The 21,409-nt window shown below is 46.7% G+C and overlaps 1 protein-coding gene across 6 annotated transcripts in view; it reads right to left on the bottom strand.

Moving 5' to 3' along the window:
• Positions 1-21,409, bottom strand: part of Myo5b (myosin VB) — a 302,556-nt gene that overhangs the window by 79,940 nt on the left and 201,207 nt on the right. For all 6 annotated transcript variants that reach the window (XM_048806229.1, XM_048806230.1, XM_015482386.2 and 3 more), the window contains 5 exons: positions 20,569-20,691; positions 19,627-19,710; positions 10,819-10,974; positions 9,973-10,070; positions 3,961-4,047 (listed from right to left, as the gene is read on the bottom strand). In XM_048806229.1, coding sequence (XP_048662186.1) covers positions 3,961-4,047; positions 9,973-10,070; positions 10,819-10,974; positions 19,627-19,710; positions 20,569-20,691 — 548 coding nt within the window. The remainder of the gene's footprint in view (positions 1-3,960; positions 4,048-9,972; positions 10,071-10,818; positions 10,975-19,626; positions 19,711-20,568; positions 20,692-21,409) is intronic.

Genomic DNA, 21,409 nt, shown 5'->3' with positions numbered 1-21,409 from the left:
GACCCTGCTGGCAACTCTGAATGCAGCCAGGTGGAACACACAGTAGGAGAAGCCACCTTCCTCATGGGTCCAAGGACTTGGAGGGCACATGCTCTTAGCTGCCAAGCAGCAGCAGTCTGAATTAGGGGAGGAGCACACCTGGTGTGCCAGCAGGCTATGAATGGGGGACGGAGCAGTTGCAACGGAGCACTGGGTGGCCAGGGAAGCCCTCTTTAACTTGCTGTCCATTCCTGGATGCTCCCTGGCTGGCAGTGTCCTCCCACTCCTCCCCACAGATCCTCACCCTCCCCACTCTTCTAGGTCCAGCTCCAGGTGCAGTTTCTCCCACATCTAACACTGGTTTTGTGGTGGTCTCTGCTTCAAGCCTGTGTCACTTCTAGCTGTGGGCTCCTGGTGGGCAGGGACCAGCGCAGGGCTGGATACTCCATGTAGTGTGAGACGGGCAGGAGAAAGATTGAGGGGAAAGACCCACAGAGCCAAAAACCTTTCATTCTAAAGCTTTCTACATAAAGCTCACGCCAGACCCCAGAAGTAAAGCCCCTCCCCACCCTTCCATCTCTATAAACAGACCGTTTCGCACTGTGACAGCAAACCCAGTAGGAATGCAGATGGCACACACTGTCACTCTGATTTCACACAATGAGGGTGTGAGGAAGCTCAGCCGATGAATCAGAGCTGGCACAGATGTGCACAGACCTCTGCCTGGGCAGAGTCTGTAGCCTCTCCTTGATGTCCAAGGAGACTCCCCAGAGGGACACCTTCTATAAATTATTTGTCTTGTTATTAAACAATCTACTGTTAGAAAGTTCTTGGTGAAACAGGTGACTCCAAGATTCCACCAGCCTCAGACTACCTCACTGTCATGGGCTTCTCTTGTTTTTTCCATGCTTCCCACTTTACAAGCCCCATTAAACCAGTGAGAATTATATACAAAGGTTAACACCTTGGGGTTCTCCGTTTGCCTTCAGGCCTCTTCATTGAAAGCACCGGTGTGGCTCTTTCTTGCACCAGTTTGAAACAGGATATATTAGTTCTAATTACAGACTTTGGTGCTGGGGACCAAACCCAAGGCTTTGCACATGCTGAGCACATGCTCTACCACCGAGCTAAACCCTCAGCCTCTTTAACTTTTAAACTCGCCCTTTCTAGTTGTAGAGTCCTAGGAATTTCAGTATGCTCTTTTTGAGATGGGTACACACATTGGGATTTCACAAAAACAAAGCTAGAAATTTCTGGTAAAGTTGTCTTCTACCCAGATACCTATGTCCAAAGGGAGGTAGATTCTTGCTCATATCTTGAGTGATATAACAAGTACTTTATTAAATTCTGAAGTACTGTCACTGTGCTGAGGACTTTGATACATTATCTCTCTCATTCCTCACAACCAATGAGGTGAAGATACTTAAAGATAAGGAAACCTAGGCTCAGAGATTAACCTGCCCAAAGTCACCCAGGCAAGACGTGTGGGAACCAATACCTGAACCCCAGGCTGACTCCAAAGCACAGCGTTCAGTTACCATGCCGTTTCAGCTTTTGCCTGGGCTGCAGTTCCACACCCTGAACTCCTATACACAAGTTGGCAAGAATAGGAAGCCAGGTCTTGGGTCTAGGCATAGGGGGAAGGTCTCTCAGGACCCCAACCCACTCTTCTGACAAACCTCTTTTAGAGTGCAGCACTTCACTGACTTGAGCAGTAAGATGCTCCACAATGACAATACAGCATGGGACAAAGGTGCTCCTTTTCTGAGCCCCATCATGAAAGCACATCTTAGAGCATGCAACACCTCACTTACAACACCGACATGGCCATGCCACAACATCCCTCTGCCACAAACCACTTTTTTTTAAACACAATTTCCAACCCAAGTTACTTCATTAAAAACAGTGTATTGGTCAAAATTAATCAAAATTATTTCCTGACTCATGAGGGGTTTGCAACACATGATTATGAGAAACACCAGGTTAAAGACAGAGGACTAAAGAAACCCTTTTGGTGGGCAAGACCTACCTCAGGAACCCAGCAAACACAAGAGCTGGGAATAGGAGTAGAGCCAGCTGCCCATGGGACATGGTTGGAAACTGGTAGTTTGGCAGTAACCTAAGGTCCTCTCCCAGTTCAACTGAATGATGATAGGTCAGATCTGAACCCTGTGCTTATAGCAGGCATCCGAAGGCAGTGGAACTGATAACTACAGTGGCCTGAACTCAGATCTGAACCACTGGGCTCCAGCTGCTCAATCAAAAGGCCTATGCAGGGCACAGTGGGAAGAGAAGCCAGAGAGCAACTGGGTTCTCATAGTCCCCTTCAAAAGGAATGCCAAGCCTCCATCCAGGAAGCCAGAGCCTCCCCACTCGTTAGCAACAGGTGGTTAGCTACTTGGGTTCAGACCCCAGGGTCAAAAAGTGAGAGGGACCCCAGGATATCCCTTGCTTTTTCCTAAGTAAGGACAGATGTAGCTAAAAACAAACCAAAAAACCCAGCCTTTAGTCTTGCTCCAGAGGACCACCCTGCAGGGTTTTAAAAAGCAGACAGGAGCAGACGCCTTTACTAATCCCTCATGCCCACTTCTGGCTTCTTCCACCTCCTCATAGAAGGGACTTCCTAGGTCAGAGGGTCCTCGTGGGCAGCTCCACAAGCTCTGTGCTGCTGTATTGCTCAGCCCAGCCCCAATTAATGGCACATGTTTGGCTTGTAGGACAGTGGCACAGTGTATCTCATGGGAACAAGAGGAGTTGCCATGCACCCTTCCACACACATTTCAGGGAGGTGTCCAGGCGAAAGCCACAACTTATTATAGCTTCCCCAGGCTCCAGATTGGTTCAGTGTCTTATCCATACTACAGGTCAACCATGAGGATTTGTTGTTGTTGTTTTTAATTTGAAGAAATTCAACTTCCCACCACATATTTGATTCCCTATTAAAAGTTAAAGGGCTTGACAGTAGTAAACAGGCGGAATGTGATATATGCATACCAGAGAATATTATTCAACCTTAAAAAAGAATGACATTTGGTCACACACAACATGGACATGCAGCCACGTGAAATACGCCAGTCACCAAGAGGACAAATACTTTAAAACTCCATCTGCATCAGGCACCCAGAGTTGTCAAATTCAGAGACAAAGCAGAAAGGTGGTTGCTAGGTCTGGAGGGAGGGAATGACGGGTGCTCTGGTTTGATGTGGGCTCTCTCAAGGGCTCATGTATTAGAAGCCTGGTCCCTGGGGTGGTGGTTTGGGGAGGGGGTGTAACCTTTAGCAGGTGGGGCCTACTAGAAGATCCTTAGGCCAGATCTGAACCCTGTGCTTATAGCAGGCATCCGAAGGAGATGCTGCTTTCAGAAGGGATCAGGAGAACCCACTTTCTCTCTGGCTTCCTATTTGGTCATGTTCTCTCTCCTTCCTAATTTTGGCCTTTTAGCCTCTTAAACTAGAAACCTTTTCCTTCTAAGGTTAGCTTTCCTGAAGTATTTTGTTACGGTAACAAAAAAAAATGAACTACAACAAGGAATAACTGAGTTTCAGTTTTGCAAGCTGAAGGGAGTTCTGGAGATGGATGGTGGTGATGTCTGCACAAAAATGTCAATGTGCTAATGTCACTAAACTGTCAACTTAAAAATGGTCAAGATAAATATATTTTACCAAATAAAATGAAAAAGATACAGGGGCTATGGTGGGCATCAAAGAAAGGAGGGATCCCTTTTGAAATACTACCTAGCTCATCACCTAGACCAACATCAACTTGAATTTTGAAAAGCTGCCTCCAAATATCTTACTATATTGATTCCTGTGCCATTTCAGGGCCAAATGAAATTCTAATTGCCGTCAGCATCCCAATTTGGGTCCTCCACTTTTTTAGTATCTGTCTCCAGCTAACAGTATATTTGAGATACCGGGGGCGGGGGCATACCCTCTGGCTTTTCTACAGCATTCCCATGGGTACATGGCTGGAGCACGTTACCTGGATGGGTAGCCAGCTGCACTGATGCGAATCGTCTCCAACACCCCACAGGCTCTGAGCTGCTGCACGGCTCTTTTTGGGTCAAAGCTGCCAACAACAAGATAAGCAATGAGCGTTTGTGTAGGCAAATGAACATAACATAAGGCGCCTGCTTTACTGAGTTACGGATGGCCATGCACAAGGTCGGGGTAAAGCACAGGCTGAAAGGCACCAACTGGCAGGCGGATGAGCCATCTCACCATCTCCAGTTCTGTAAATGAGGCTCTTGCACACACTCAATCCCGCCTCTTCTTTGCTTATCTGAATTCTGCCCACTCCCCCCTCCTGAGCTTGCCCTATTTCCATCCAAATGGTCAAATATCTTAAATCAATGTCCACACCATGTACCTTTGGCATCGTAATCCTTACTTAGCCCAGGGGTTAAAAAAGTCAATTTCAGGCCTGGCAGACCTGCGTTGGACTCATGATACGGCCACTTACCAGATGCAGACGTAATTTGGGGAATGAAACCACCTCTTTGGGCCTTAGCACCCTCATCTATGAAATGGATAACAGTACTCATTTTCCTGGGTTAGTACGAGGATTAAATGTAATGGCCCATGAAAGCAACTAGAGCAGTGCCTGTTGGCTAGGATAGGTCATGACAGCTGCTCAGTTAAGAATCATAGATGAAGAACTTACCTTCCTAACTCCATAGAAAATGGGTACCATCTTCAAACACTGCCATGCCCTACGATGCTAAGCCTAGCACTGAAAACCCAGCATCCCTCACACATGCTGAATGTGTGTGGGGGGAACAGATACCGTCAGACCTTGTCTGGGTTTTATGAGGGCATGTGTTTGAAGAAGAGAGGGCACAGAGGAGTTCCCTAAGGAGCAGTGTAGGACATGTGGTGAAAGTGTTCATAGAAACCCAAGGGGAAAATGTCAGGTTGGCTGAATGATCAGGGAGTCCCCAAGAAAGAATTAAGCCGATCTAGATTTAGTTACTACTTATAATTTGCTAAGAACACTGCTCTACTCCATGAGTAGCAATGAGGAACAAATGCTCCCTTTTCCTTCTGGCTTCTTGCAGCTCAATGGAAACTCAGGACCAGGCTTTTGTTCCCTGAAAGTAGAAGGGCAGGAGCAAGGATCCACCAGGCTTCACAGCCACAGATCTGGGAGATCATAGTGGCTTTGGCAGGACCCTTGACCATGTCACCAGGCAGCCTGCTTTCCTCCGTAGGCACCCCTTTGCCATGTCATCACCTGTCAATCTCCCTGACTGAGGTATTCTTTTTCCAGAAGCTGGACCCATCTAGATTCTGAAACTCTGCAGGACAGAGTTGCTGCCCTCAGAGTCCTATCTCTCCACAAGATTCTGTCTATGTCCTCCTATCACTCTATATATCTCTTAATCCCTAGCCATGCCCTTTTGTGCCGAGTGCCCCACGGGTCTGGCACACAGAAGTCCATCAATACAGCGTTTGGCAAATGGTGCCCTGGGCTTTCCTGAACTCAGTAGGTTTTCAAGCTACTGATGACTGCAAGCTACCACCGCATCTGCAGGTGCACTGTGGTTCCTGAAGGCCCTGGGTCTCAGGAAGCACTCACACCTGCTTCTGGCCTGCACCTACGTCAACTTCCTCACTCTTCCCCATGACCTTCCCAAATCCTACCTCTTCCACATACCGGGCTCCTCCATCCTGTCTCCCTGATCCCTCCAGTCCCAAATAATGCTGGCCCCAGTGACTCTGACACTTTGAGTGTGTAAGGCACAATTGAGGGCTGTTATAATCCTGAGCTACATAATCACTTCAGATGATTTAATTTCATCCTTTAAACTAGAACCAAAGCTCTGAGGCATGAGGGTCTCATAGGGCCAGAGGAAACCCATGACTGAGCAAGTCACCACATGCCTACCCTTTCCCACTGCCACACTGTCTGATTTTCCCCGAGTTTTCCATGGGATGCAGCACTGTTCTGGGATCAGATTGTAAGGAGCACCTCAAGACATAAAGGCTGCTGGGTCCCTCAAGTGACCACATGTGGCCTTCAGACTCTGCTGTCCACAGGCTCTGCTCCTCTCACTCTAAGGTGAGCAGCTGGTCCTGAGTTATAAGGTTGTCATGCTTGAGCTTTGGAAAGACGCTCTGTGGCCTGCAGGGGACCCTCTCCAGGGTTCCACACCCATAGAACCCATGTCCTCCTTCCCACCAGCATCTTCCTCTGCCTGGCACAACCACAGGGCCAAACAGCCCCCTGCATGTATAGTAGACAGAGCACATGCAGGGGCACCTGACACCCGTGTGCTCTATGGGTCCAGCTAGGGTTCCTACTCCTACCAGGCCTACCACCATTCCCGCAGGAGAAACTAAGATACTTCCTGAAAACTAGATCCTTCCTTAACCACTATTTCTCTTCCCAGCCACAGCCCTTCCTGCTCTGCTACACCCTCCACAGCATGCCTTGCGACCACTGGGCATCCCAGTCCTGGACTGTGTCCTTGTCCTGTCTAATGGTCAGGCACCAACTTGCTAGGTGTAAAGTCACATCGCCAAGCATCGCAGAGGAAACTGAGAATGGAGGAGGGGGTGGCAAGTCTTCCCTTGGAGCCCAACACCATACGTAGATCTGGACCCATGAAGGCATTCAGCCCATGGTTTTTGAACTCAGCTTCGTGAGGAACTCTGCAAAGCCACTTGCCTCCTCATGCCTGCTCTGCCTTCTGAATGGTGACACTGTCCTCACTGTGCTCTGGGGAAAGAGTGAGACTATAGGAGAGAATGTCTTATGGCCTCAGTTCTGCCACTAAGGACTGGAGTCACTGCATGAGGCCCGATCTCTTCGTAACTGATTTTCCTCATTCACAGGCAGGAGAACATCTGCCTGTAACTCGTGTGCATGTTGTAACAATCATGTGACGTAAAAAAGGATTTTTTTTAAGAGAAAAGGAAAAAGATACCTATAAGGACAATATTGCCACCCCCTTTTCCTGTTCACAACCTCAGAGAAGGTATGAAACCAGCCAGCACCTTCTGAGCTCCAACCTGACTTCTCCAGAAGAAAACAAGTCCATCTGCCTCCTGCAGTCAACACGAGGCGACCAGAAATGGAAAACCAGCCCTTCTACCATGAAACTGTGGAGGACCCTGGTAAGGACAATTAACATGCAACTCTGGGACTGAAAAATCACCTGGTCAAAATGCTGAGAGCCAGGTTTACGCTCCTCGCCCCTCAGTACATGTGTGGGAACAGAGGAGCACCAGCTGCTAGGTGCAGGTGAGAATCCCACGGGGTCAGAACTGGGCTATGCCTAGGCAGTCACACACCACTCAATCCATTCTGCACCCCTTTCCCTTTTCTTTGGGCTTGAAGCTCACAACTCTGCCCTGAGACCCTGAGACCCGTGGGTGGGCCTGCAGGAAAGTCACACAGGTCTTTCAGCAAGTGACCCCATACTCTGACACTCGTCCTGGGCTACCTCCTCCCTGGACACTTCACCGTTCTCGTGTCCCTGTCGCAGTAGCACTCTGAGAGCGGCTGACAGCCACTTCTGTGGCAATGCCAATTATTGTGATGGGCAACTCCTTAAGCATGGGGGACATATCAATGTCATTCTGCCTGGCCTGGCCCAGCAACTACTAACTGAGATAAGATAGATGTTTCTTGAGTAAGAGCAGCACAGGGAAAAATACTTTTATATAATAAGAGTGTTATCAAAGCATTCAGTGTGGGACCGTGGTTCTCAATGGGGTTCTCTCAGTGGTTCTATGCCCCCAAGAGAACACTTGGCAATATTTTAAAAAAATCTCAGTTGTCCTCACAGCGGGGATGCTCCTGGCATCTGGTGCACAGAGGCCAGTGAAGCTTCTAAACATCCTACGTGCACAGGACAGGCTTCCAAGACCAAGAATCATCTGATTCCAATGTGAACATTGGAATGTTGATGGGAAACTCATTTCCTTCTAGAATAAGGTCAAGATGTACTTAAACAAATATTCCCCCACCCCCAAATAATCCCCAATCATTATCTCCTTGGGTTCTTTCATCAGGGTATCTTACAAATACAATTAACCGAGCAAAAAGAGTCGTTTATGATTAGCCAAAGAACCAGTAATGAGCCAGGGTTAGAATTCATAATTTCTGGCTTGGTTTAGCGTTCTTCCTTTGGTCCCGAAGGCAAAGGAGGGTCTTAGAAAAATGGTATATTAGGACTAGAAAGTGCTTTCAAAATCCCTGGCTGCTCCTCTCATTTGGGAGGAAAGCCCTGCAGAGCTCCTGGCTGGTTCCAGGATCCGGTGAATGAACTGCCCAAGGTCACAGCTGGCTGGGGTAGGATGGGTATGGAGCCCATCTCTACTCTCCTAGGCCCTGCAGGATGCTCTGCAATTCACACCTGAGAGTCTTCCACACACGCTGCTCTTTCATCAGCCTCTTCTGGAGCCTGCCAGTAAGCGGATGCCATGCAGGGGATTCCTAAGCACATCTCACAGCTTTAGAGCCAGAGAGAAGATGGAGCAATCAGATGCTTCAAAGAAGGCCGAGTGACACAGTCTCTCTGGCTCTCTTCCACTATTAGGCCCATAGAGTGCAAAGTCCGGCTTCACTAAGCAATGAGAATAGAATGCAGTTTGGATATTCTGAGAGTTACAAAAAGAAATTACACTAGGACTAAAAATGAAATGACGGAACAAATAGGAATAGGTTCTTAAAAAGTTAACAGTATACCTTCTCTGGCCAAAAGGAGGGCACATGTGACAGCTCGAAGTAAGGGAAGAAGAAATGCTGAGGTGAAGAGGCCATTAAGGGCCTGTGGCAGCATTCCAGGCAAGAGTGATGGGGCTCTGGGGATCACAGTTCTAAACTAAGGTCCATTTCTCAACTTGCACATGAGAGAAAACATGAGGTACTTGTCTTTCTGGTCAGGAATTAGGGGATAGGGTAGGTAAAGGGAGAATGGATTATCAGCCTGTGCTGTATGCACATATTAAAATATCACACTGAACCTCATTATTATGTACAATTGATATGTGTTAAAAATTTAAAGGAAAAAATGAAGAGAATCTGGAACAAGGGATAAAAGAGACCAACGTGTTAGGTTTTCATGTATACTCCATGGGACTTGGACAATGACCAGACACTGTAGTAAAGGAGAAGGAAGAATCAAGGGTTACACTGTCCAATAATGGTAGCCACTAGCCACCTGTGGTATGTGAAGTGAATCAGACAAAATGAATTCAGTTCTTCAACCATACTGGCCAGGTTTCAAGCACCAACAGCCACATGTGACCACTGGCTGCTGATTGCAGAATATACCCATCCTCACAGAAAACTCTACTGGAGAGCACCTGACCAGAAGTTCACAGCTTCCAGTGTGGGCGATCAGGTGTGGTGGGTATATGAGGCATCAGGATGATTATGCCATTTTCTAGACCATAGACCAAAGAAAGGATAAAGAGCCTGGTCCTTGGCCATCCTGAATGTGATCTGGCCCATGAAGCTCCGATCTGGAATTTGGCAGAATCAAAGATGGACAAAGAAAATTGAGAATTGCTATTACATGACTGACCTCACCAAGTACCTGGAAGTATGGATAGAACTTCAAGAAACAGTCTCAAGGGGTGGGGGGAGCACAAGCAAAGGTGGATACTTGGAAGTGCAGCAGCGGAGTGAGGTGAGAAGCAGGACCACCTGAGTGTCTCTCTACCTGCCATCTGATGGCCGTTTCTTCAATGCCAGAAAAGCATTTCCTGCCCATTTCTGCCATCCTGTCTGAATTTAACATTTGCCAGCGGAGACGAGGCTTCCACATTTACGGATATACTTCTAAATGGGCCTCTATTTGGCTCAGGCATGTGCATTCCTCAGCAACAAGGCAAGCTCCAGCGGATGGGGAAACTATATCTTCTCACCCTGACCATTCACCATGCTGGAGGCTACAGAGCCTCCCAAGGCTGAGCCCACCCTGTTGCACCTGAGCCTCCAAGGTGGAGTGAAGGGGGCTGGCCAAGCCCAGTAGGCACTTACTGGAAGGGGAGCTTCTCGTCGTTGGGCTTGATGCAGCGAACATAATGTGGGGTGGTGGCATTCAGGGTCTCCATGAGCAGATGCAGGGAGGTGCGGAACTGCAGAAGCAAAAGCCAGAGCCAAGTTGGTTATTTTCAACATTTTTTTTGGATGTATGATAAAGAAACACTCATACTGAGGGTGGTGGTCATTGTTACTATTATCAACCCCAGAGAACAGGGGAAAAAATTTGGAGACCTGGGTGATTCCAGTGACACTCCTACTCTGCAGTGACCAAGTGAGAAAAAAGGCAGGTGAACACTAAGGGAAATGAGCCATTTCACTGCTGGGTACTGGTGCTAAACATGGGGCACTGCAGCCTCACCATTCCAGAGCATCTTGGAAGTGACTGTAAAATGACCAGAATTGACAAGCCCATAGGAATAAAAGCAGGTGGCAGTTGCCAGGGACTTCTCTCTGGAGACACCAGACAGGATACCCACAGTGACCTGGAGCAGGAGAAGCTGTTCTTGCCTCTGATCCCTGGATTTATTTGACTCTCCTCTCCACTCTGCAGAGTCCACTTTCTCACCTCCCCACTAGTTACTGCAGCCCTTCACTGTCTCAGGGGTAATGCACTCACGGGCTGTCCTCATACCCCTTCCTGGCTCTTCTGCTAGTCCTCTCTGGTGCAGATTTTGCAGTTTCCTCTTCAAAAGATACAAAGCTCAAGCTTAGTGACCAGGGCTGCCAATGCTAAGGTCACTGTGGCCTCCCTGACCTTGTAGCTGCCCTTAATCTACAGAGAGGCCAACCCTGCCCCATGCACCATGGAGCTCAGCTTCTGGTCACAGGCCTGGAGCTGACCTGGTGGCCCACAGATTTCTTGTGTTCCTTGTTAGAGGCCTTCATGGGGGGTCTGGCAGAGCGAATGTTGATCTTCGAAGACGATCCCTTCCCTGATGTGGTGGTGGCAGGAATAGGGTCCTTGTCATCACGAAACAAGTCGGCCACTAATGGGAACTAGAAACAACCACAAAGAAAACAAAAACCAGATCTCTCATACTTTGTTTCAATTTTTCCCCAAATAGTCAACACATAGTTGTGAGAAATGAAAACACGTCCATACAAGACCCCATATACCAATGTTCACAGCAGCATTGTGCATAAGAGCTACCAGGTTGAGATGCCTGGAATGGTCACCACCAGATCGATGGAGAAATGTAGTTATCACGCATAGGGTGGACGACGATTCAACAATATAAAGGAATGACCTCCTCTCACATGATACAATATAAGTACATTTGAGAACATTATGCTAAGTGAAAGAAGTCAGATGTCTCCAAGTTTTAGCTACCAAAAGGTGACAATTTTCTTCCTATTCACAGCATCTTTGAAATGGATCATCTTCCTCTCTTCATGCATTCATTTCAAAGTCATAAATATTATTTCTTCAGAAGGGAAGGGAAAGAACTGGGGGTGTAACTCAGTGGTAGAATTCTTGCCTAGCAATGCGTTAGGCCCAAGTTTGATCCCCAGCACAAGGGGTGGGGGAAGCCTGCATAATCAAGGGGCAGGGAATTGGTGAACTGTCAGAGAAACAGACGGTTCATACATGATTTTTTTTAAACATCTGAGTAAAATTCATATACCAACATCGTAATAATGGTGCTTTCAGTAAGGTACTCAATTCTACGAGCTATTGCAGTAGAGAAAGGAAATGAGGGGCTGGGGCTGTGGCTCAGCAGTAGAGTGCTTGCCTAGCATGTGTGAGGCGCTGAGTTCGATCCTTAGCACCACATAAAGTCATTGTGTCCATCTACAATTAAAGAAAAAGTAAATGAGGTCACTGAATCTAGAAGTTAGATTGACTAGTTCTTCCATCTGTTCATCAATACTAACATCAACACAACAATAAAAGTTGTGCTGGAAGCTGGCAACACAAAGTGAATAAAACAGCCTCTGAGGTTACCCTTACACAGCTATGTGACCTATGGCAAACCCGTTCACCCGACTTGGTTTTGACTTGTTCATGTATAAAGTGAGGGAACGGAACCTGATGATTCCTCTAAATCATTAATCATCTCCATGTAATGACAAGATGATGTTCTAATGAAAAGGAACATGTAATAAAGATAAACCCATCACAGTGGTGTGGAGGAAACCAGTGTTGCCTTAGGAAGGGGCGTTTGAGCTAGTGGGGTATTTGAGCGGTAGGAAAGTTTGGGGTGGAAGTGACTCTATGCATGGAATATGGGACATTTAGGGGATTAACATGAAGTGGGTACAGCTACAGGGTACACAGTGAGAGGGAAGGAGGGATGGACCAGCTCATGTAGACCTTGGGTAAAGATTTTTGTTTTTAATCCTAAGAGTAATATAAAACCATTATATTAGCACCTGTTTCATAATAATTTATATATATCGAGTATGTTCTCAGCCTCCTCTCCATGTACTGAAAGGCATCCGAACTGCTTACCAACACCAGCAGGTAGTAGCGCTGTGGTCTCATTCCTCATGCTACCAGTCCCCTCTGAGGCCCACTGGCCCACGTCTCCTTTCTGGAGATCTTTCCTGAGACAGCAGCCCTACTTCGTCCATTCTATCCCTTTCTGTTTCTTTCCAGCAACTTCCACTGACCCATATTCCTGAACTTCCCTCCTCTGGACTGCTGTTTGCCAGATCAGCATCTCCACCATTTTTTCTCTCAAACACTTGTCCCCGGACAATCTACTTCACGCCAGTGGCTTCCATTATCACTCTCGATCCTCTACTAGTGTCTGGTTTGTTATTTTGTTACCAAGGATTAAACCCAGGGGTGCTTAATCACCAAGCCATTGGGGAGCCCATTTTGTTTTTTAATGAGACAAGCCCTCACTAAGTTGCTGAAGCTGGCTTTGATTCTCCTGCCTCAGTCTCCCAAGCCACTTGGACTACAGGTGTGCACCATCGTGCCAGGCCCAAGCCTGGATCTTTTCATTACCATGATGGATATTTCCAACTGCCTGCTGAGCATCTTCCTTCCTCTGTGTATTCCAGTGGAAACTCCAGTTCAACATGGCACAAACTATCCTCACACGCAGCCTTCTGAAATCTAGCTTGGTGATCTGCTCTCACCCTACCTCCTGTCTCAACTGAGTACTAGGCTCTGCTGGATGTTAAGTGTCAGCAGTCCTCCTGCATGAATCAGAATACTGCTTCCCTGGTTCAGCATTGCTGAGCTTTCCCCTGGGTCAGGAATCACACCCACATCCAGACATATTCTACAAGCAGCCAAAGTTTGCCATGAATGCAAACCTCATCCAGAACCCCCTGCTTTAAAACTTGTCAGTCCTTACCATCTATGGCAGAAATCCACCACAGCATGAGTTAACTGAGAACACGGGGACAGAAGGGATCGGAGAGGAGGACAAGACATCAGCCCAGAGGGCTCCCAGGACTGGTTCCCCAAGCACAGGTAAGGTTGGACTGGTGTAGCAAAACCTCCACAGGGAAACGATGGGGGGAATGGGGGCTAACTGCACCTTCAAACCACACTTCAAAGACATCCTGTGGTTAAGCTTTTCAGGCAAATAACCAAACACTGGCTGATTCAATTAATCTAATCCATACTCCTGAAAGGATTTCTAAGATGCTCAGAACAAGAGCTGAAATTACCAATCTGCATGATAATAATGGGTAAAGGGGTCTAATTTACAGAAGTGACCAATAGTTTGTTTTTTGTTGGTGCTGGGGATTGAACCCAAGGCCTGTGAGGTAAGCACTCTACCAACTGAGCTATATCCCTAGCCGAAGAGTACTTATTGTACAAAAAAATCTGTGAAGTCCTAAGGTCAGAAACATGTATCAAAATTGCATGAGGAACTTTGAAATCAGACTTGCCAATAAAATTATCTCAAAATTTCAGGCTCTCTTGCTTCAGAAAAGCCATCTTACCTTTTTCATTTTATATGTGAAACCAGGGCTATATAACTTAAGAAGAGAATTGGAAGACTATCCAAGTCAGACTGTAACCTAAGCTGGCATCTGTGTATCATTGGGTATAAACATGACCAACACCAAGTCTGGAAAATTTGAGTTCTGCACTTGGAACACGTAGGTGAGTTTGGGAACATTAACTTTGGGGGAGGAGATATAGACTACATATTCTACTCAGGATTTGTTGCATAGACTTAGTGACTAAAGGTAGAGTCTAGGTTGACCAGGTGACTGAAAGATTGAGGTAACTTGTACAACCCAGGGTTGGAAGGGACAGACTCAGGCCAAAAGCATCAAGTACCTACCCTACTCACCCAACCCTCTAAGAGGGCTGGGGCAGAAGGACCTCTTCCTCTACGAGTGTCCAGACTATAAACAAACCTGGGCTCAGACTGCAAATTAGGTGCTTGATAAAGGATTCATAATACAATAAAACCCTACACTGCTGGGTGAAGGAGAGAAAATTTCTTCAACTTACTAACTCCAGTTAGGCTGTTAAATATTATTAAGAGTTACTGAGAAACCTGTTTGTAAGCCAGCTGACCAGGAACAGGGAAGTCCTTCAACTCAGTGGGTAATGGTGTGTACCTGGGCCTTTCTAAAGTCATTGTCTTCTAACTGAAAAAGTCACACGTAACACACCAGCTAAGCACTTCCCTAGTTGTGTTTGTCACGTATTTGAAACATGTCCACAAGTACTGACTTTGGAATTCTCTAATATTGAAACCTATATAGAGATTTTCAAAACCTGAGGCAAATCTGAGAAGGATTAAGAGAGGCACAAAACACTTGCTAAAGACTATTTGACAGTTTAAGAAAACATCAATTACAGTGCTCTGTGAAGCTGTTACCTTGGAAATCACACCTATTCACTTGTGTTTATAAGAATACAAAAGAGATTTCCTTTGTAACAGACACATGAAGCTAAAATAAGACACTAGGAAAGCAGTTTGATGGTGATATCTTGCCTAGAATCTTATCTTTAAATACTATTGCTGTAGACAATAAAAAATAGGTTTTCTTTTCAATTAACTCTTTTATACAATTAAATGCAACCCTGTGGGGAATCTCCGAAATTTAGATAAGGAACATTATGTTTAAATGGGTGTTAACCCAGTTTTTTTTTGGAGGGGGGTGGGGAGCAGGGAGATTCTGGGGATATAACCTAGGGCCTCATGTATGCTAGGCAAGCATTCAAATATTGCTGAGCCATATCCTCAGTCCCTAAAATGGTTTTGAGAGAAAGACTGGGCACTTCACTTTCTGGAAGAAGTAACATGTACTTTCCCTCCGAGGAAAGAGGATGGTGACACTGTTCCATCACCTGGAAGTTTTCTTACACAGAGGCCTCATTGTTCTGTGTATTTCTAGAAGCTTTTCAAATACCAGCACATATAAGCAGCACTCCAAGTACCTTTAAGAACAAGCTTTTGTAATGTTGACTATCTCAATTAAGCTGATTTTTTAAAAAAATTAAAATGTTAAAAAGGCAAATGTTTGCTCCAAATGGCACGTATGTAGCCTTTAAGAACATGTTAGTATGGAAAGCAACAGACTCGTCCACGTGACCTCCCCTTGAGAGCTGTGGTCAAACCATACAAGGCTGAAAGGAGATAGGAAGGGACACTTGGGGCTTGCCTGAGCTACTCTACCATGACTCCTATACCTCAGGGATTGTCTCTGCTCAGGGTAAGTCCTCTGAGCCAAGAATGGCTCCGGACTATACAGTTCTTGAGACCCCTACTGCCAGCATGGAGCAGAGAAGTGACGTCAGACCTGCAGGCTCAGCTCAGCTCTTACTGGCACAAACACGTGACCCACTGCTTGTTGTCCTCAGAGAAAAACTATTTCCCTTTTGGGACTTTCCTCCCTCACCCCCAACAGGTTAATGAAATATTCCTTTTTATAATAAAAATGAGGGGAGAAGCTGCCATTCTTTGTAGTGTTTAGAACAAATGAATCTGTTAATAACTTGAAGTCATGTCTTAAAGAGGCATTTCTTTACTTAAGACTATTTATAGCTCTGTGATAGCCGAGAAAGCAATTAGCTACATTATAACCTCTTAGGCAGTGTAACTGGCTTTCCTAATTACACTCTCATTAACACGAGCTTATTTCTCTGCTCTTGGTGGGAGTTCCTTAAGCATCCCTAGGGCTCCCAGGCAGGTGGGAGTCTGCCCTCTCATACTGCTTAATTATTCATGACAAGTGGATGGATTCCTATCAGGGATGCCTCACCAAGGGAAAAGACCAGGAGTCTCCTATAAAATAAAAGTACTTCAAGTTCAACTGAATTTACACAAGGATTTGAGACCGAGCTGCGCTTACAGAGAAGAAAATGAGTAAAAACAAAACCAGAAGCCACCTGGGTGGCTCTACATGGGAGAATAAAGACCTAGAAAGATGCCCTAACACACAGTTAGAAACATGTCTTGGAGGACTGCTGTGAACACTGTGAAACTTTAACAAAAAAGGCAGAGGCTTGGTAAACCAGGATTTGTAAAAAGGCTAAAATGATAGATGCTGTCAGACTCGCCATTTGTCCAAACAACTGAAAGCACACGTGGAGTCCCTCTCGGGTTTGCAGCCCACCTGTGGACTGGCTCATGGTGACCCAGTGTCAGTCTTTGCCTTCTGTCCTTGGTGATGTTGAAGATGGGCTGTAAGGGTTCTGGCTGCCCACAGCCCTGCCTGGTGACCTGAATGCTGCTGGCCACTGTCACTGGATCTCAGGGAGCTGTGGGGAGGCAACAGGGCACTGGATCTTTACAAGTATGAGCTGGTGAGGGAAAGCTAGAGCTATGGTGGGTGGATCGGGAAGAAGGTAGTTCCAAGAGGGGAGCAGAGACCTACTGTGCCCTCCAGCACGGCAGTATCTACAGACCTCTGGTATGTATGCCCTTTGAATCATGAGTTCCACTTCTCAAATTTTAGCCAATAGACATAATTGTACAAGTAAGCAGAGAGACACATAAAGGGCATTCACTGCCACTGTTTTTGAAAAGCAAAGTGCCAGTAGTTTTTTTTAAATAGGAAAAGTAGAAGATGTGCACTCATGTGGAAAGATGGCCAAGATAAAATGAGTGAAAAAAAAATCGGAAGACAAGGTATGCATAGCGATTATTTCAATCTTAAAGACATACCAACGTGCTCACACATGCAGAATAGGAATTCATCAGAAGATGTGTCAAGGAGTGGGAAGGGGGGACTTTTATCTATGTAGTATCTGAATTTTTATGAGTCTACATTTCATTTCTAATAAACATCCCCAATCTAAAATGATGCCTCTGTAAAGAGCCAGTATTACAGTCTGTGCTTTCCTTAGAAGGCCTGTTTACAAGGTCAAGCCTTCTCGTGTTTGGGAACTAGGACTTCAGCATTCCTGATAAGACTGGCTCACTGGGCCTGCACCAACTATACCAGCATTTTGGTTAATGTTGAATACTTGTTTTCCTCTTGGGATTCTAGAATTTTGGTTCATGCTAGGCAAAGGTGGCCCACATAAGTGACCTCAAGCCCTGGACACATTTCCTGGTAAGGTTTCACCAGTAGCACACTTGCTTTTTGGTGGAGCTCAGCACATCTTCTGCAACTCCACCAAGGGAGGACTCTTGCCACCCTGTGCCTGCTCACTCCATGCAGCTGTACTCTCGCTGTCACCACTCACATCACAGCAAGTACAACTGCAGGCCGAGCTCTGAGTCCTGGTAGCCAACTACTGAACCTGAGGGTGGTCTTGGCCCCCAGCAGACGCCTTTCCTTTTCCACAGCACCTTCTTGACCTTCCACAGCAGAACTTATATATCATGACAACGTGTATCTTTTAGACTTCCATATGTGTGTAGTAACTATCATCACTAGATTAAGATCCATGAGGCTGACTATACTTAATTACCAGAAAATACCATACAAATGTTCAGTTAAGCTGTTGAATTAAGGGAAAGAGCTCAGTTACTAATAAAAGGGGATCTGCTGGGGAGAGTTTTATCAGCAATGCTCATTTTTAGGTTCTGGAATTGCTGAGAACCACTCAAAACCCACAACACAATGGTGGTATTGGAAACAAACTGCTTAACAAGAACTACCAAAGCTCTTTCCCTTTCCCCTCGTTTCTGCTTCTCCTTGAAAGGAGAAACTCAAGATAGCAGACATCCCGGGACTGAGGGCCACTGTTGGACTCACAGGAAGCCATGGGTCTCTTGGCACTCTAGGACACATGGGACAGGGAAGAGTCTCCAGTGCTCACACCATTCGCTTCTCCCTTCTCTGTGGCCTGAGGCTCCTCTCCCACACTGCCCCCACCCCCACCCTTGGGAAAGATGGAAAAACTCCTACAAACCACCTTGGACTGGAGACTTGGAAAGTTGGGGGAATTGAGAGGTTAATGGAGAGCTGAACTCCAAAATAATATTCACATCTACCCAAAGCCAGGGGCTCATGACTGTTCTCTAATGTTGGAGATATCCAGAGATGAGGTTGGGCAGGGCAAGTCCACATGCTGCTACTGACTCAAATCCTCCCTCCCTCCTCCCCCCACCTCAGGGGCCACATGACACAACAGGGTTTATTTGGCCTTATATCCTTGGGTCCATTCTGCTCTGTATATTTGTGTATTTTCCCCATTCTATCATCTCACCCTATTGCCTTCATCTAAAGCTTATCACAAAGAGAAATTAATCTGTCATTTCTACTCTGTTATCAGGCCCTGCAGTGAGTTCACTGCCACATCGTCTGGGAGAAAGCCTCCTAAATCCTGCAAAGTCCTTCCCTTCCCTTGGTTTCTTCTGAAGGGCTGAAGCCCCAGCAGCATCTGTCTCGGTGTTGGCCTTTAGAATGCAGGCTCACAGTCCTTTCCTGGATGCAACTCCTTTCCATGCCCCTCTCCCTTCAAGTCACCTGTGTGCATCGACCTATCTGCCCACTCACAGTCCATGGGAATGTAGCACCTGGAAGGCAGAATCTGCTGTGCTTGCCTTTGAATGAGCAGGTGGGTTTAGGGCAATACCTCTTGGGCAGGTGCATAACAGATGTGTGTGGGTGAGCAGTGTGCGAGTGAACGAGGACTTTATTTCCTCTACCCACAGAATGCACACAGCATCTGTTCTTTCCTTGCTCTGTAACGACAGGCAAACAGCTAAAATCCTGGAGATAACAAAGTCTGAAGTAGTAGATTTAAATATCTTAAGTCTCAGCTCATATTCCATTAAGTTTTTGCCTAGAGAGAGGTTCTGCAGACTACTGGACAAAAATGGAATACACAAATAGAGGGACGTGAAGGAGTTTAGATAATCTCACATCTGCAGGTAGGAGATGGAGGACAGTAAAGTTTTCACCATTACACTCACCATTGTCCCTCATTGCCATCTTCCCTGCACCTTCCCATGTCCTTCCCTCTGCAGGTTTCTTCCTCTGGGCTCTGCCCCACCACTACACACCCTGCTTTCTTCCCTCCACTAGGCCACAATCAAATATCTTCCAACTGAAATAACCAATGAGCCCCTTCACCTGACCCAACATCACTGCCTTCCTGTACTCCACAGGGGTCCGACACCAGCCGCCCATCCCAGATCTGGCCATGGACATCCTTGTTCCGTTCCCCATTCTCTTCAGTGCTGGGGATCAACCCAGCAGCCTGTGCATGCTATCCAAGCGCTCTACTACTGGACTACCTTTGGCCCCATACCCAGTGCTCTTTACCTTGCTGGCCTTCAGGATGTTGATCTGCTCTTCATACACTGTGTCCCTGTTTTTCTCCAGAAAACCATCTGAGAGGTACTCCACCTGGGCCACAAGGCAAGGAGAAACAAACATCAGGGCTTCAGTCTGACCAGGCCCCCACAGTTTCGTGAGTACTTTCATCTCATCCACGTAGCATGTTCTAAAAAGAGCTGTGAGTAGCTGGGAAATCCACACAAGTTCCTGTTTAAAATGCAAATGCCATAAGCCATCAGGATTTACAGAGTGAAGCCAGTACTCATTTTGTGCAAGAAAATATTTTCTTAAACGGAAATCCCAATAACAGAAGGCCTTTTCAGGGCTCTGAATGCAGCTTCCAAGCCACGCAGTGGACTGAGCCATGTGCATTTTAACAAGACGCTAGGTGATAGACAATCTGAGAATTAAGCAACCCATTTAGAAAAGTTCTGTGTCCACACCCATCACTAGGAGAGGAGCCCTGTCCCATGTAAGAAGGCAAACCACATGCTACCCTTCTGTTTTCAAGCCTCTTTTCCCCTCAAGCTCTGGGACGGAGGGATCTTAACTGCTCTACAGGCTGCGCTCTTCCCAGAACGGCTCTCAACAGCACTGATGACGCATCTGACCAGCAACTGCCACAGCCCATGAGTTTGAGCCATGTCTCAGCAGTCTGGCATACCAGAGATGGGGCAGGGTGGGGAAGGAAGGGTGCCCGGGAACCTACCTGACACCTCAGGCCACTTGGTGATCCTACATAATCACTAATTCAGACTGGCATGAATTGATAAACAGAGAAGACCAACAGTCAAGGTCATGAGTATACATATATCCCAACTTTCACTCCATAGCCACCTTCACAAAGGACAGCTCGCTTAGCCTAAAAACCCCACTCTGCCTAAAGTGGGGATAAGAGAGTACAAAGCTGGCAAAGAGGACAGCCACCTTATCTGCGAAGTGGACCACAATGAAGGCCGTGTTGGACATGCGGGGCTTCTGGAAGTGCTGGCTGCTGGAGTGCCGGTCGTAGAGCTTCTGCGCCCAGTTCTGGTCAGTTCCTTTGGGGACCTGCAGAGCCACAGCACAGAACAGAGGATTTTGTGAAAAGGAAAGCAAAGAGCCACTGCAGAGGGACAGTCTGTCAGCACTTTGGCTCTGTGAAGTGGATTCAGTCCTCAAACCGGGACCTTTACTGGACCGTGGAAAGAATAAGTGTACCATGGGCGTTGAGGAGACCCTTAACCCAGCATGTGGGGCTGGCCCCCATGGGAGCATGCTGAGCCTCAAAGGACCTGCTGTTTGGCTGAAGCAGGAAGTACAAAGAGGCTGAGGATGGAGGCAGAGTCACTATGAAGCCACCAGAAGATGCCTCTTCCTGCAGTGTCATGAACACGCCCCTGTCCTCCAGCTCACTCAGGGGACCCTACTCCTAAGCCCATCCAAGTACCAGCTTCCAGACTTGGCCCATTGCTCTATCCCGACTTTGCATCTCTCTTCTTTGGAATTCCTCACAATTGAGCTCTAACACACATCATCTAATTGGTTTCTGGGTATTGTCATTACACATAAGCCACAGTTGGGTTCTACTCCTGCCAAGTGCCTAGTGCTTGAACTGCTTGGGACAATCTCTGCCTCCTCACAAATATCAGTTCAGACTTAGAGGTTTCCCTACATTAAGAATTCTGAAGGGCAGCCCCTCTTAAAATCTGTATGGATAGCTTCAAAAGTAAACAAGCATCTTGCTTCATTGAAAACATAAAAAACACCATAACCACCATTCAAATTG

Source organism: Marmota marmota, unplaced genomic scaffold, assembly GCF_001458135.2.
Source record: "Marmota marmota marmota unplaced genomic scaffold, marMar, whole genome shotgun sequence".
Lineage (NCBI taxonomy): Eukaryota > Metazoa > Chordata > Mammalia > Rodentia > Sciuridae > Marmota > Marmota marmota.
The sequence above is the reverse complement of the archived record's forward strand: the minus strand, read 5'-3'. Positions and strand labels throughout refer to the sequence as shown.